Source organism: Rhinatrema bivittatum, chromosome 3, assembly GCF_901001135.1.
Source record: "Rhinatrema bivittatum chromosome 3, aRhiBiv1.1, whole genome shotgun sequence".
Taxonomy (NCBI): Eukaryota; Metazoa; Chordata; class Amphibia; order Gymnophiona; family Rhinatrematidae; genus Rhinatrema; species Rhinatrema bivittatum.
Window position 1 is genome coordinate 370214768 of NC_042617.1, and position 16680 is coordinate 370231447.

A 16680-nucleotide genomic window follows, 5' to 3' on the forward strand; every position below is an offset into this window, starting at 1 on the left:
GGATGGAATCCGCGGTAGCTTACACAGCGGATGCATTATATGATCTGTTGTGGGCATCTTCATGCAACATGGCCACTGCAGTTTCGGCTAGACGGCTTCTCTGGCTCCGGAACTGGTCCACGGACGTTTCTTCCAAAACTCAGTTGGGCAATCTTCCTTTTAAGGGAAAATTGTTGTTTGGGAAGGATCTTGATGCCCTTATTAAGTCTCTTGGGGAGAATAAGGTGTATAAATTGCCAGAAGACAAGCCTAAGTCTTCCAGGTCCTTTGGGGCAGCGAGTTACCATTTCCGAGGACAGCGCAGGTTTCGGCAGTCGCGGCCGCCCGCTTTTCCCGCCCGACAGTCTGAGACCATTTCGGGAGGGAGGCTCTCAAGGGGCCACCGAGGTAAGCAGTCCCAATGAAGGTGTTCCGACCCTCTCCCCGGTTCCAGTGGTGGGCGGTCGTCTCTCCCTGTTTCTCGAGGAGTGGGTCAGGATCAAGTCAGACCAGTGGGTCCTCAATATCATCACCCACTGTTACGAGTTAGATTTTGCCCACCCGTTAAGGGATCTTTTTCCGATTTCTCCTGCCGGCTCTCTGGCCAAGCAAGAGGTAGTCGGGCAAACCCTGAGTCGCTTGAAATCCCTGGGGGCTATTGTTCCGGTCCCTCCAGAGGAGCGCAGGGCCAGCAGGTACTACATCTATTTCGTAGTCCCGAAGAAGGAGGGCACCTTCCGGCCAATATTGGATCTCAAGGCAGTCAACCGAGCGGGCCATACCAGAAGGCTTGAAAGCGCATTCTACCAGGTCTCCAGCGGCCTCTTGGGCGGAGAGCCAGTCGGTCTTGCCGCAGGAGATTTGTAGAGCAGCCACTTGGAAATCCTTGCATACTTTTGCGAAACATAATCTGTGGACATCCGGGAACCGGAGGCAGACTGTTTTGGCAGCAGTGTTCTTCGTGCGGGACTCTCCAGATCCCACCCCAATTAGAGCAGCTCTGGTACATCCCAGTGGTCTGGACTGATCCTGGTATGTACAGGGAAAAGAAAATTGGTTCTTACCTGCTAATTTTCGTTCCTGTAGTACCAAGGATCAGTCCAGACGCCCCGCCCTTGGGTTTTTGTGGAGAGTCCGTTTTTTCTGTATGTTTTCTTCCTTCTTCTTACCTCGGCAGAATTCTTTACAAGCATAGGAAGGAATCTTCTTGATTGATATGTTATGCGGCGGTACGGTTTGTTTCTTTTACCACTCGTATTGTTGTAGCCACTGGTTATGTTTGGAGATTTGTTCTCCTTTATTGGTTATTCTGCTTTGATATCGTATATACTGAGAGATCGCAGGTGGCATACCAGGTTAAGAGGGGTGCCTTTTCAGTTTTTTTTCTCTGACTCCCTCTGCTGGAAGGGAGACACAACCCAGCGGTCTGGACTGATCCTTGGTACTACAGGAACGAAAATTAGCAGGTAAGAACCAATTTTCCTTTATCCTCACCTTGACCCAAAGGACCTTATGGACAGTTATGGCAATTAAAGGAAATAGTTGATACACAGAGCAGACTGATGCTGCAGTCTAACAGAAAAACTTGAGAAGCTGATCTGTAGCTGCTCAGATGCATGGAGCAGAACGTCAATCTTTCGGTTGTCTTTTGAAATAAACAGCTTGACCACTGGCTTTTCCCAATGACTGAACAGGTCATTTGTGACTCTTTGATCTAGGTACCACTATGCACATTTACAATCTGTCAAGGTGGTCCACCAATTTATACTGGATTCCCAAAAGGTAGATAGCCTAGATATGGGGATTGTGATGTCCTATTTATGACCAGATTTGTCAGCGGGCATAAAAGCCTGTACTTCTCTGCTTGATCATCTGGCATCAGTAGCATGGGATCTACTTAGTACTTGCCAGATACTTGTAGCCTGGATTGGCCACTGTTGGAAACAGGTTGCTGGGCTTGATGGACCCTTGGTCTGACCCAGTATGGCATGTTATGTTCTTCTTATGTTCTTATGTTATATAAAAGGTGCCCAAGATGATCTGGTGGCATTTTCTCTTTTATTTAATTTGATATTAGAAAATATGTTTCATCCTAAGAAAGGTAGGCGCTCTCCATCCGACCATCATAAGCTTCTAAATGACACAGTTCCAATGAACATTAATGATCACTGATAATTTTAGACATCACTACAATTTAAGGTATATGTGAAGAATGGACAACATCACAGAGTATTGTTTATGGAAGCAGAAGACCCAGTAGCACACAAAGTCTCTGGAAAGAAAATGCAAGGAAAAGGCAGGCTGCTCAACTTCTAACAGTTGAAAAATGGTGAACAAACTGTGATTCTTAGTTTGGATTCAAAGGACCAATGAGGGAGATCCAGAGATAAGGAAGAACATGAACTCTTGAGATTGGATGGGATCAAGATGTGGCAGGAACCATCTGAAGAGAGGACCTCTGGGGTTCTCAGGAGCTCATGAGCTAGATCCTCTTTGGATTCATCTTGTTGGGGTAATGAAAGGAATTGCAGCCTACAAAGATTTCAGCGTTCTTCCATTTTGGAAGAAGTTGGGCACATCAGGGTTATGTCTCCAACTTCCGACCCATTTCCAACCTCCCTTTCCTAGCGAAACTCACAGAGAAAGTGGTGAACACACAGCACTCAGACTACCTGGAGGAACACAAAATCCTATACCCTTCCCAGTACGGCTTCCGTAAATCATCCAGTACAGAAACCCTCCTCATCTCACTATCAGACCACATCCTCTTGGGCTTAGACAAAGGGCCGTCATTCCTGCTTGTCCTCTTAGACATCTCTGCGGCATTTGACACCGTGAACCACACCATCCTTCTAAATCGCCTCTCGGACATCGGATTAACTGGAAACGCCCTCAGATGGTTCAACTCCTTCCTCAACAACAGAAGCTTTAAGGTTAGAATCAATAACAAAGAATCCCCTAAATTTAAATCAACTCTAGGTGTTCCCCAAGGCTCTTCTCTATCCCCTACCCTCTTCAACATCTATCTACTGCCCCTCTGTCAGCTGCTTACAAATCTAAACCTAATACACTACCTCTACGCAGACGACGTTCAGATCTTGATCCCTATAAAAGAATCCCTTCCAAAAACGCTTAACTACTGGGAGAATTGCCTTAAGTCCATTAACCGCCTACTCACCAGCCTGAACCTGGTTCTCAATGCAACCAAAACAGAAATCCTTCTTTTCTCCCCCGACCACCCAGACAGCACCGATCAGACAGTTCCTAACCCCCATACCACTCAAGTAAGAGACTTAGGAGTAATTCTTGATAACCATTTGAACTTAAAGAAATCAATCAACAACATCACCAAGGACTGTTTCTATAAGCTTCAAGTTTTGAAAAGACTCAAACCCCTTCTTCATTTCCAGGACTTCAGAACTGTCCTCCAGTCAACACTCTTCTCTAAAACTGACTACTGCAACACTCTCTTCTTAGGGCTCCTGATCTCCGCTACCAAACCACTACAGATGCTCCAGAACACAGCAGCTAGAATCTTAACCAACACTAACCGGGGAGCTCATATCACACCCATCCTCCGAAACCCGCACTGGCTGCCAATAAAATACAGAATTTTGCACAAGACACTCACCATAACCCACAAATCCATCCACCACCAACTACCTCTAGACCTTCAGATCCCATTCAAACTTTACTCCTCTGCAAAACCCATCAGAGAAGCATATTAAGGAACCCTTCAAGTCCCACCAACTAAATCCACGCATCTAACTTCCACCAAAGAACGTGCATTCTCCACAGCCGGCCCAGTCATCTGGAACAACTTGCCGACGGACCTAAGACTGGAACCCTGTCTTCTAACCTTCCGAAAAAAACTTAAAACTTGGCTTTTCCGCCAAGCCTTCCCTTAAGTTCCAATATATCAACATACATCTCAAACAGACTCAGCCCAATTGGCTAGACTCTCGGTCCAGCCCCAGTATATACATATGTACTCTACCTCTAGTTTTTGCTATCCTTTTACTTCCTGGCTACTCTAGCCCCCAAGTTTAATCTCCCTGTTATATGTAACTGTGCTTTGGCCTTCCTGTTATATGGTTATGTTGTTAATCCCTAAGTTCCATGTAAACCGGTTTGATATGAATCTTGTCATGAAGATAGATATAGAAAATGTCAAATAAATAAATAAATAAATAAATAAATAAAATGTTTTCCTAAAACCAGTACCACACTCTCTATACGAATGTATGATTTAGAAATAAGGAAGGCTATTGAGCTTCAACTGAAATATTAGTAAGGAGGAAGTAAATGCGGTTCTATTCAGGCAAACTGCATCCCAAAGTGCTATAAATGTCTGGGAATATGAAGAAACTATTAGATGGCCAACAGAGGTTACAAAAGCATGTCATACTTATTATATTTTGACATTTACAGGAACATTTTAGAAAACTGAAAAGAGAAGTTAAGCAAAAATGTGTCCAACTGAAGGTCTCTGGGATTCAGAGCTTTTCCTATGATTAACAGCTCTCTGATGAAGGCAATCAAACCCATTGCTCTAGCAAGAAACCCTCAACCAGCATGAATGAATGAATGAATGAAGCATTACTCAACTGTACCTTGAAAAAATCTGTCTTTTCTGCCATGTACTTCAGATTGCCTTCAGTCAGAGGGGGCCTGATTACCACAGCCACTCGTCCCTGGTTCGGACTTAAAGGCTGTGTGGCCTCCATGCTGCTTGGGTTTTCCCCAGTGACCACCGCAACTGACTGCGCCAAGCCAACCAAGTCCATCACCAGCGAAATGGCCACACTCTGGACACTGAAGTCACTGGCCGAGCTGCATGCGTTCATGAGGGTCTGGAGCCACAGAGGCGGCTGCACCTGTTCACAGTCTGACATAACAGAGAGAGAGACAGAGAGAAAGGTCACCAGGAATGTTACATTTATTTCTCTCCAAACAGAGAATGCAGCAGCTGCCAAAATCCCATCAAAGCCAAAATGTTACTCAGAGAAGTTTTAGTTCAATGACATCAGGGTAATATAATATATTGAATATTTATCTTGTGTATTCAAAGACAAACCATGACCCCACTACTCATCTTAAGTAATCCTGAGGATTGTTCCTCTCTTAAATAATTTTAGCTTAGATGACATTTTGCTTCTCCTTTCATTGGGGACTATGTATAAATGAGTTCTCCCCATTTTGTGTCTGCTGGGAAAATGCTTAATACCTCTTCTTAGCCATCTAAAAATGAATATTCACTTAACAGAATATCCAGCGATGCCAAAGGAGGTCTGACCCGGAGAGTGAGATTTATCACCCCAGTGAGTGAGACTGTAGGCCAAAGGGTGAGATTTTTCAGGTGATTTGTCTGAGGTGAAATCAGGGCTCTCTTGAACTCTGTGGGCTGCTCTCCATACCATGGGAGGCAGATGGGTGTTTTCCCTGTCACGGGACAGTTAACAGAGTCAGACTCTACTATATTCAACAATTTGGGAAATATATCACTGACTTCCCTCCCATCTTTCCAGTCTCCTGCAGACTCTGTTTCCTCTTTCTCTGCCTGTGCATGGCTTTGGACGCTATTATAGTCTTCCCTTTCTTTCCATGGACCTTGTCAGTGTGTAGCACCAGCCCAGGGCTGATGCAAGGATATTAAACATCTTAGGTGAACCTTATAGCCTTGCACCCTCCTCCACCCCCACCCCACGGCCCTCTGCAAACACAACTAAAAATGCATAACTGATTTTACACGAAAAAGGACATTCAAAGAACAGAGGTAAAAATAGCGCTTAAAATAACATGTATATTATGTTTACATGAACTGCTGTGGTGTCAACCAAAAAATCCTGAAAAAAAAGCAAAAAAGAAACTTGAACCCATATGGTATTAAATCTATTGTAATTTTGCGTTGGTTGTGAGCTTGGCTCTCAGAAAGCCATGAATAAAATTTCAATTACAATATAGTAAAGCTCCAATACCGAAACATCACTAACTGCCAGCATTAACACTAACAACTTTACCTACGAAAAGCCAATTCTGCAAATATTACACCAAACCCTAAAACATCAATAAAACTCCTATTAAGGAAAACAGAATAAGCCAAGCTGCTATAGATCCCTACACAGAAACTATATGCTAGTAGAATACCTTACCTAAGTCACACATGCAGAACACAGACAGACACTCAAATACAGAATAAAGAGACCATAAAATATAAAAAGAAATGTGAACACTCAAGCTGAAATGGAAACGGCAACAAGCCAGATTCTGTATGCAGTGCAACAATGGAAAAACAAGGCTATCGCCATTTCTCATAAAACAAACAATACAATCAAGAAATATAAAATATCAATTATATAAAACATAATAAGAAAATGAATATTTTAAAACAGCTGACAAAACAGAATAATCAATAACTAAACTCAAACATTTTTTTAAAGTTCCTTCCTGTCTTACCTCCTTCCCTCTCACTCCTCCCTCCCTTCCCCTCACTTACTTCTCCTTGCTTCCCTTTCATTCCCTTCCCTCTCCCTCACTCATCACCCCTCTTACTGCCTGGCTGCCTTCCTTTCCCTCCTTTTCATTGCCTGGTAGCCTCCATTTGCCTCCTCCAGCCCATTGTGGGATACTGGCAGTACAGTGTAAGTATACGTCTTATCACTAGCTGCAAAGACTACATAAAGCCTGGGGAACATGTTTTATAGGGTACTGTGAGGACTGCTTTTTTTTTTTTTTTTTTTTTTTTTTAAAGAGGAACCCTTTGACTCCTATTTTCTAAGATGCTAATTTGTGGTGTTTATGTTGGAATCTTTGTTCTGTGTGAGGTTTTGTTTTTTTTTTTAATCATTTGGCAGTTTTGCCCTGCTCCTTTGTGAATCCATTCAGTCTATCTTGGACTATATTGGACTGCAGAGCCATTTGCCTTCATTCGCAGCTACCCAGGGGGTTTTCCACCGCTGTCCATTTTTCTATCCCCCCTCCCAACAAAGCCCAGTCAAGCCCAATCACTGCTGCACGATGGCAGTACTTGTCCTCCCCATTCCCCCCAGGCACTGTGAATGCTACCTTCCTGCCGGTCTGGATGCCTGGCCCAGAAACTGAACACAGGTCTTTTCCACAACAGTGCACAGCACCTACTGCCGAAGCACTGGGCAACCCACAATCTTTGGTGGTTTTAGACGGCTTAAAAGAGCAAAATGTTGTTTTCTGTGGCATTTTCATTCATGGGATGCCATTTGACAAGTCTGTATTAATATGACTTAAGAATATTACACCTCTCCATAATTCAGCCACTGGTATCAATAGTAATAATTTGGACTACAGATTGCTCAGGGTAGTTCTAATTATTATGAAGGATTGTTTTCCATACTACTTCTACCACTAAAGGTATGATGGTAAGGATCCCATAATTTGGGAAGATTTTCATATTAATCAAAATCTGACAATTATACTTCTATTTCTGGGCAGTTTTAAAGGCTTTAATTTTCATACACAAAAGTAATACTTGGGCAATTTTCAAAACTCATTTAGCTACGTAAATGGCTATTTACCCTGGATAAAAGGATTTTTGGAGTAAAAGTAAGCACTCTGTTACACAATGCATGGTCCTAGAGGTGTTCCAGGGGTGGGCTTAGCGAAGGGAGGCAACAAAGTGTGTAGATTTGTATTTTCAAAACTAAGCATGCTGTTTTGGCCAGAAAAAGTATCTGTACAGAAAGCAAGTGCAAGTCTCTTTCCTTGGCCGATTTTCCAAGCAGAAAGTAAGCATGTGCTCTCCCTTTGAGAATGGTACAAAATCCATGAGGAAAAGAAATCACAGACTTTGCACCTGTCCACATAGCCTTGAAAATTGTCCCCATATTCCATGATAAAATTCTGTGCAGTAAAAGGCAATATTTATAACATAAAACAGGTAACAGTACCTATACCAACTTTAGCATTTCAATCTAAGCAGTGTCCTAAAAGGTTAGGACACTGCTGGAAGGCCATGTATTTGGCAAGAGGTCAGTGTATAATGTTATCCGAATCTTGAATGGATGCTGTGGGGGGGGGGGGTCAAGTCACAGCTTTGAGGACTCTCAATCTCTGAGGTCCTAAAGCAGCAAGTAGATAAGACAACAGCTTTGCTGTTCTGAGCATTAATAACATTCTTTGAAGTCAGGATATTCCAACCAATGACAACATGAAATCATGAGATTCTGGAAGCAGGATAACAAACTAATGCTGAACACACAGAAGACAGAGGAACTGTTGGTAAGGAAGGTTTCGCCAGTTACCTAGCCACACCTTGGTTTTAGATAGTGTGTCACTAGTTGCAAAAGCCAAATTAAAAAGCTTAGGAGTCCTTGAGGACTCCAGTCTTATTGTGGACTCTCAGATCTTAGCTGTAGCTAGAACATCCCTTCAGTTGATACTGAAATGGGAACAACGAGTGAGGTGATCAGATTTGCCGATCACACAATTATTCAAAGTTGTTAAATCACAAAAGGATTGTGAGAAATTGCAAGAGGACTTTGCAAACTGAGAGACTGGGTATACAAATGGAAAATGAAATTTAATGTGGACAAGAGCAAACTGATTCACTTAAAGAAGAGTAACCCAAATTATAGCAACACAAAGCAAGGTTCCACATTAGGAGTCACCATTCAGGAAAAAAGATGTAGGCATCACTGATAATACATTTAATTCTTTTGCTCAGTGTGCAACAGCAGCCAAGAAAGCAAATAGAATGCTACTAATTATTGAGAATGGAATAGAGAATAAAACAGAGAATATCATAATGCCTTTATCACTCCATGGTGCAACCTCATCTTGAGTATTGTGTGCAATTCTGGTCACCACATCTCAAAAAAGATATCACAGAATTAGAAAAAGTACAGAGAAGGGTGGTCAAAATGATAAAGGGGATGGAATGATTCCCCTATGAGGAAAGGCTAAAGAGATTAGGATTCTTTAGATTGGAGAAGAGACGGCTGAGGGGAGATATGATAGAGGTTTATAAAATAATGAGTGAAATGGAACAAGTAAAAGTTAATCGGTTGTTTACTCTTTCAAAAAGTACAAAGTACTAGGGGACACACAATGAAGTTACTAGATGATATATTTAAAACAAATAAGAAAAAATATGTTTTTAACTGAATGGAAAATTAAGCTCTGGAATTTGTTGCCAGTGGATGCAGTGAAAGCTATTAGTGCAGCTGTATTTAAAAAAAGGTTTGGACAAATTCCTAAAGGAAAAGTCTATAAACCATTATTAAGGTGGAGTTGCAGAAATCCATTTCTTATCCCTGGGATAAGCAACATGAAATCTATCTACCCCTTGGGACCTTGCCAGGTACTTGTGACCTGGATGGCTGCTGTTGGAAATAAGATGATGGGCTTGATGGACTTTTGGTCTGACCCAGTATGGCAAGTCATCTGTCTTCATCATTTGTCCATCTCTGGATGATCTGGAAGCTGAGTACTTTTCTGGCAATTTTGATTCAGGTATTTATTATATCTAGATTAGAGTATTGTAATAGCCTGTATTTGGAGCTAACAAAAAGAAAGACCACATTGAAATTCCAATGAATAGAGATTATGGCTGCCAGAGTATTATCTGGCAATAGGTGTCGTGACCACATCCATACCGAGTTAAAATAGAACATAAGAACATAAGAAATTGCCATGCTGGGTCAGACCAAGGGTCCATCGAGCCCAGCATCCTGTTTCCAACAGAGGCCAAACCAGGCCACAAGAACCTGGCAATTACCCAAACACCAAGAAGATCCCATGCTACTGATGCAATTAATAGCAGTGGCTATTCCCTAAGTAAACTTGATTAATAGCAGTTAATGGATTTCTCCTCCAAGAACTTATCCAAACCTTTTTTAAACCCAGTTACACTAACTGCACTAATCACATCCTCTGGCAACAAATTCCAGAGCTTAATTGTGCAACAAATTCCAGAGCTTAATTGTGCGTTGAATGAAAAATAATTTTCTCCAATTAGTCTTAAATGTGCTACTTACTAACAGCAGAATTTTATTAGCAATTTGCAAAACAGTCCTAAACCAGGGTAGGACTGCAGAGAAGGCAGCAGCGCAGAGAAGAGGAGCAAAAGGGACAACACACAAGCCGTGCCCAGTGTTACCCTCCCTGCGCTGAGTCCACCCCCACGGCTGACTCCACAGCTTCAAATCGCCCAATGGGCTTGCTGGATATGGGCTGGTCAGCCCCTATCGCCCAATCCCTCCCCATAGCACGCCCCTTTCCTGCCTTGTTCTGCTCTGCTCTGCTCTCCAGCTGCCCTGCATCTGGGCCAACTTGCCCGTTCCTTGGTGCATGCCCATGCCAGCAGGCAATGCCATAGTACTGATGATGCACAGCTTCATTGGTTGCCTATTGAATTTACAGTCATCTTCAAATCTATCTGGTTAACTTTCAGGGCTCTATACGATCAGAATCAAAGTTATCTGAGGGAGGGTTTTACCAGATTTGTTTCTTGCTGTGCCCTCAGATTAGCTCAGGATGCACACTTGGTTCACCTCAATAAGGGAAGTAAGGTTGCTCTTGACCAGAAAAGCAGCCTTTCAGTGTGCAGTTCCATTTATCTGGAATTCAATGCCTAAATCTCTCTGACTTCCTGCAACACAATTTAAAAACACTCAGGCATTCAGATGATATTAGGCTTTTATCTTTGGTTCAAAGCATTTAATATCGCTGTGGTTGGGATGAGAGGGTGATTAGATATTGATGGGAGGTGAGGGTGACTTCCTAGGTGTTTATGAAATCAGATATCCAGCTGCTCAACCAGATTTTGGAGGGCTTTGAGATCAGTATTTAGTATTCTAAATGATTAATATATGTATAAATATACACACTATCTTTTTTTTTTTTATTATACAACTAGGGGGATAATTGGCTCATTAACTATTAAGCAAATGTTGCTTACCTGATGTAACAGGTGTTCTCACAGGACAGCAGGATGTTAGTCCTCACAAATGGGTGACATCGAGGATGGAGCCCACCACGGAAAACTTCTGTCAAAGTTTAACAGAACTTTGACTGGCCCCTACTGGGCATGCCCAGCAAGGCACTGACCCTGCAGCCAGCAGGGGTCTCCCTTCAGTCTGATTTTCAAAGCTACAGGCAGTGCCTAGAAAGTAAAAATAAAACGAACCCAACACCGCGGGGTGGCGGGCGGGTTTCGTGAGGACTAACATCCTGCTGTCCTGTGAGAACACCTGTTACATCAGGTAAGCAACATTTGCTTTCTCACAGGACAAGCAGGATGGTTGTCCTCACAAATGGGTGAGTACCGAGCTGAGGATGTCCTGACCTGCACCAAATGTACCCAACGATGTGCAACAGGCACAACAACTGGGGTGGAATTTGGGAAAGGGCATCCGCACCCTACTGGGAAGGTGGAAGGGTGTTGGTACATCATGTTGGAAAAAGGTTACGCAAGACAGATTGGCCGAAGATGGAGTCTTGTCTTCCAGCTTTGTCCAAACAATAGTGGGCTGCAAAGGTATGGAGAGAACTCCAGGTTGCAGCCTTACAGATGTCAGGAAGCGGCACCGATCGAAGGTGTGCTACTGAAGTCGCCATGGCCCTCACAGAGTGTGCTTTGACACGGTCTTGGAAAGGAATGCCAGCTTGCTGATAACAGAAGGAAATGCAGTCCGCCAACCAGGAGGAAAGAGCCTGCTTACCCACAGGTTGTCCTAACTTGTTAGGATGGAAGGAGACAAACAATTGAGTACTCTTCCTGTGAGCAACTGTACGGTCTAGATAAAACGCTAGAGCTCGTTTACAGTCTAGGGTATGCAGAGTCTGTTCCCCAGAGTTGGAATGGGGCCTGGGAAAAAAGATAGGTAGTATGATGGATTGATTGATATGAAATTCAGAAACTACCTGGGGTAAAAATTTAGGGTGAGTGCGGAGTACCGCCCTGTCCTGCAGGAGTTTAGTGTAAGGCGGATAGGTGACTAAGGCCTGTAACTCACTAACCCTGCGAGCTGAAGTAATAGCCAACAGGAATAATACTTTCCATGTGAGATACTTCAATTCACAGGAGTGCAGAGGTTCGAAAGGAGGTTTCATAAGACGACCAAGAACCAGATTAAGGTCCCAAGATGGGGCCGGAGGACGTAAGGGTGGCTTCAGATGGAGCAAGCCTTTAAGAAAGCGTGTCACCAGGGGTTGTACTGAAATAGGGACACCCTCTATACCTTTATGGAAGGCGGCTACCGCACTGACATGCATCCTAATGGAAGAGGTCTTTAGACCGGATTCTGATAGGTGCCATAAATAGTCCAAGAACTTAGAGATTGGACAGGAAAGGGGATCAAGGGACTGAGAAGTGCACCATGATGTGTACCTTTTCCATTTGTATGAGTAAGACTTTCTTGTGGAAGGCTTTCGTGAAGCTATCAGGACCCGAGAAACTGAATCTGAAAGGTTAAATGGTTGAAGGACTAACCTTTCAACATCCATGCCGTCAGGGACAAGGCTTGGAGGTTGGGATGGAGGAGGCATCCGTCGTTTTGAGTGAGAAGATGCGGGTCCATTCCCAGAGGAATGTGCCTGCGGATGGAGAGATCCTGGAGTATTGGAAACCATACTTGGCGTGGCCAGTAAGGTGCTATCAGGATCATGGTTCCTCCGTCCTGGCGTAGCTTCACGAGAGTCTTTGACACAAGAGGAAGTGGAGGGAATGCATAGAGCAGACCGGTTGTCCACTTGAGGGAGAATGCATCCCTCGGCCGAGAGTGCTGGCTCCGAATGAGAGAGCAGTAATCGTCCACTTTGTGGTTCTGAGGGGACGCAAAGAGGTCTATGCGGGGAGAACCCCACTTGTGAAACAGAGTGGTCGCTACCAGAGGATCGAGTGACCACTCGTGTGGTTGGAAGACACGGCTCAGCTGGTCTGCCAATACATTGTCTACTCCCGGCAGGTAAGTGGCCCTGAGGTACAAGGAGTGGGAGAGGGCTTCCGCCCAGATCTGCGCAGCTTCCTGACACAGAAGGAAGGAGCCTGTGCCTCCCTGCTTGTTTATGTACCACATGGCCACTTGGTTGTCCGTCTGGATTAAGATTATCTGATGGAATAGATGATCTTTGAAAGTTCGGAGCGCATAGCGGATTGCTCGAAGTTCCAGGAAATTTATCTGGTGTTCGGCTTCCTCTTTGGACCATAACCCTTGGGTTTGGAAGTCGTCCACATGGGCTCCCCAACCGATGTGAGAAGCGTCGGTGGTTAGGATTACTTGCGGATCCGGTGGAAGAAAGGGTAAGCCCTGAAGGAGGTTGACCTGAGTCATCCACCAGGTTAAGGATAGGCGTAGCGCCTGTGTGACTGTGATAATGGAGGACAGAGGCTGAAAAGCTTGAATCCATTGGTGTCGTAGAGTCCATTGTGTTACTCTCATGGCTAGTCGGGTCATGGGAGTGACTTGAACCGAGGATGCCATGTGTCCTAGGAGAATGAGGAACTGGCGAGCCGTGGCAGTGTGTTGCGACTGGAGCTGGCGAGCTAAGGACATGAGAGTGTGGACTCGTTGAATTGGAAGGTAGGCTTTTGCCTGTAAGGTGTCCAAGTCTGCCCCAATGAAGGATAAGGTCTGAGATGGGACCAAGCAGGATTTCTCGTAATTGACAAGAAACCCTAAGGAAAGGAGTGTGTGAATTGTTAATTTTAGGGAGGATTGAGCAAACTGAGGGGTAGAGGCCCTGATGAGCCAATCGTCCAGATAGGGGTAGACGTGGTCACCTTCCTTCCTGAGAAATGCTGCTACTACTATGAGACACTTGGTAAAGACTCGTGGAGCAGATGCCAGACCGAAAGGTAGTACCCGGTATTGATAATGGTCGTGGCCTATCAGAAAACGCAGATACTTGCGATGAGATTGTGTTATCGCAATGTGGGTATAAGCGTCCTTGAGGTCGAGAGAGCACAGCCAATCCCCCTTTTGCAACAGAGGGAGCAAGGCGCCCAGGGTTACCATCTTGAACTTTTCTTTTTGCAGATACTTGTTGAGGGCCCGAAGGTCCAGAATTGGACGAAGCCCCCCTGATTTCTTTGGTATTAGGAAGTACCTGGAATAGAATCCTTTCCCTTGTTGACAAGGAGGGACGGGTTCTATAGCATTTGATTGTAGAAGAAGGAATACTTCTTGTTGTAATTGAGTCAAATGGCTGGTTAGACTCCATGCCTGAAGGGGCGGGGAGTCTGGCGGAAGTGTTATAAAGTTGAGGTGGTAATCCTGTGCGATAATTGCTAGCACCCACTGATCTGAGGTGATCTGTTTCCAACGGTGTAAGAAGTGGTACAGACGACCTCCCACAGGGATGTGTGGAAGAGGGAGTTGGCTTGTGCTCAATACAGGGAAGTCAAAGGCCCGCCGCAGGCCCAGGAGGTGGGGCTACAGTAGGCCTTTGCTTTCTCGGCTGACGAGTCTGAGGCCTGTTAGAGGACCGTGCAGGACGAGCCCTAGTTGACGGAGGGTAGTAGCGGCGTGGTCGAAAGAACGACTTTTTAGAGTCCTTCTTTTGCGGTTGCTTGGAGATCACCTCAGGTGGGATAGACGAGAGTTGTTTCAACGTCTCATGGTGGTCTTTTAACTCTGCCACAATCTGTTGAATTTGTTCTCCAAACAAATTGTCGCCTAAGCAGGGTAAATCAGCAAGACGATCTTGGACCTCTGGGCGAAGGTTGGATGACTTTAACCAAGCCCAACGTCTAGCTGAGATGGCTGTGGCTGAAACCTTCGTGGAAGCATCGAATATATCGTAGGCAGTCCTAATCTCGTGCTTCCCTGCCTCAAATCCCTTGTGAAGAAGGGCTTGAAGTTGCGGTTGGTACTGGTCCGGCAACGTGTCAGCGTAGTCTTGCATCTGCTTAAGGATAGCTCTGTGGTATTGAGTCATATAGAGTTGATATGAAGCTATGCGTGAAATCAACATAGCTCCATGGTACACTTTTTGTCCCACACTATCCAGGAATTTGTTGTCCCTGGTAGGTGGGGTAGAAGAGTGCGGCTTAAGACGCTTGGCCTTCTTCTGTGCAGACTCAACTACAACAGAGCGATGATCCAGTTGAGGCTTTTGGAAACCTGGTGCTGACTGGACAAGGTATGTGGAGTCAGCTTTCTTATTAACTGGAGACACCGATGAAGGAGATTCCCAGTTTTTCTTGAGCAGATCCAAAAACACCTGGTGTATAGGGATGGAAGCGATGATTTTTGGCGCATCCAGAAATTGAAGGAGTTCCATCATTTGGTGTCTATCATCGGCTTCAGATTGTAACTGAAAAGGTACAACTTCTGACATCTCTTTTACAAAATTAATAAAAGAGAGATCCTCAGGAGGAGATCTTTTTCTACTCTCTGTAGGAGATGGCGGCGAAGGCAAATCTGTGTCAGAAGATGTATCATCATCATCACCCCAGGTATCGTAGGGATCATGTGGGGCTTGTAGCCCTGATGGACCTGGCTGAGGTTCTGAGGGCATCGATGGAAACAGAGGTGGAATCGGTGCCGTAGGTGGAATCAGAAATGGCATCGATGGCTTCGGTGCTGCCAATGGAATCGGTGTCTGGCGCGGAATCGATGGAGCCGAAGGATATATCGGTGGAGATATGCCAGGAGGTACCGATGGAACCACCCCGGAAGGGGGAATCCGAAACGGTGTTTCTCCTGCCGATGAGAATCCAGTCGGAGACGGTGGTGTTGTCGATGGCACTGGAATCACCGATGGAAGGGCCATCATGAGCGCCTCCATACGGCTGAGTAGCGGTGCTAATGCTTGTATCAACGGCTCGGTGGTCGGTTCCCTCCTCGGTGGCGAAGCCGGTGCCGGTGTCGGTGCTGGGGGCGGCACTGGAACCGGTGCCGATGGAGGTTGTAATTTCTTCATCGCTTTCTCGATGGCCTCCTGGACCAGCCGGTCCAGTTCTGCCCGGAGACCAGGGGTAACCATACCCGGCTCGACGGGAGAGGGAGGCTGAGGCAGGGCCGGAAGTACCACCGTAACCGGTGGGATCACGGCCCCCGCACCCCGGGAGGGTGAGGGTTTCCTCGATGCCAACGAACAAGACGTGGAGGATGTCCGGTCTGTTCGCGGCTTCTTTGTCGGTGGCTCGGCTTGAACAGAGGTCGATGGCTGTGGATCCTCGACAGGCCGAGACTTGTGCCGTCGATGGCGATGCTTTTCTGTCCGGTCCCCTCGCCCATCCGGGGAAGGAACGGGAGTCGATGGCCGAGAAGCGATCGATGGCGGACGGTCACCAGAGGGTTGGCGATGATGGTACAACTTCGACGGTGCCGGTTCCGATGACGTCGATGCTATCGATGGCGTTGGGGTGGGTGCATGGAAGAGGAGCCCCATCTTCTCCATCCTGGCTTTGCGACCCTTGGGTGTCATTAAGGCACATTTGGTGCAAGTCAGGACATCATGCTCCCTACCCAAACACATTACACAAACCCTATGGGGGTCTGTGATGGACATAGTCCGGGTACAATCCGGACAACGGCGGAACCCCGTTGCCATGGCTGGAAGCCAAAATTTAGGCTGGGGATCGGTAAGTGCCAACAGGCCTCAAGGGCCAAAATCGACGGCAGTCGATGGAAGAAGGCAAAAAACTTACCGGGTTCCGAAAGATGACTAAAAAATTTGTCGAAGGGAGACCCCTGAGGGGCAAATTTTCTTAGGAAATTA

General features: G+C 45.5%; 1 protein-coding gene across 4 annotated transcripts in view; it reads right to left on the reverse strand.

Annotated features, from left to right (window-relative positions):
* DOP1A (DOP1 leucine zipper like protein A) overlaps positions 1-16680 on the reverse strand; it is a 237564-nt gene that overhangs the window by 91891 nt on the left and 128993 nt on the right. For all 4 annotated transcript variants that reach the window (XM_029595531.1, XM_029595532.1, XM_029595530.1 and 1 more), the window contains one exon: positions 4593-4867. In XM_029595531.1, the coding sequence (XP_029451391.1) occupies positions 4593-4867 (275 nt within the window). The remainder of the gene's footprint in view (positions 1-4592; positions 4868-16680) is intronic.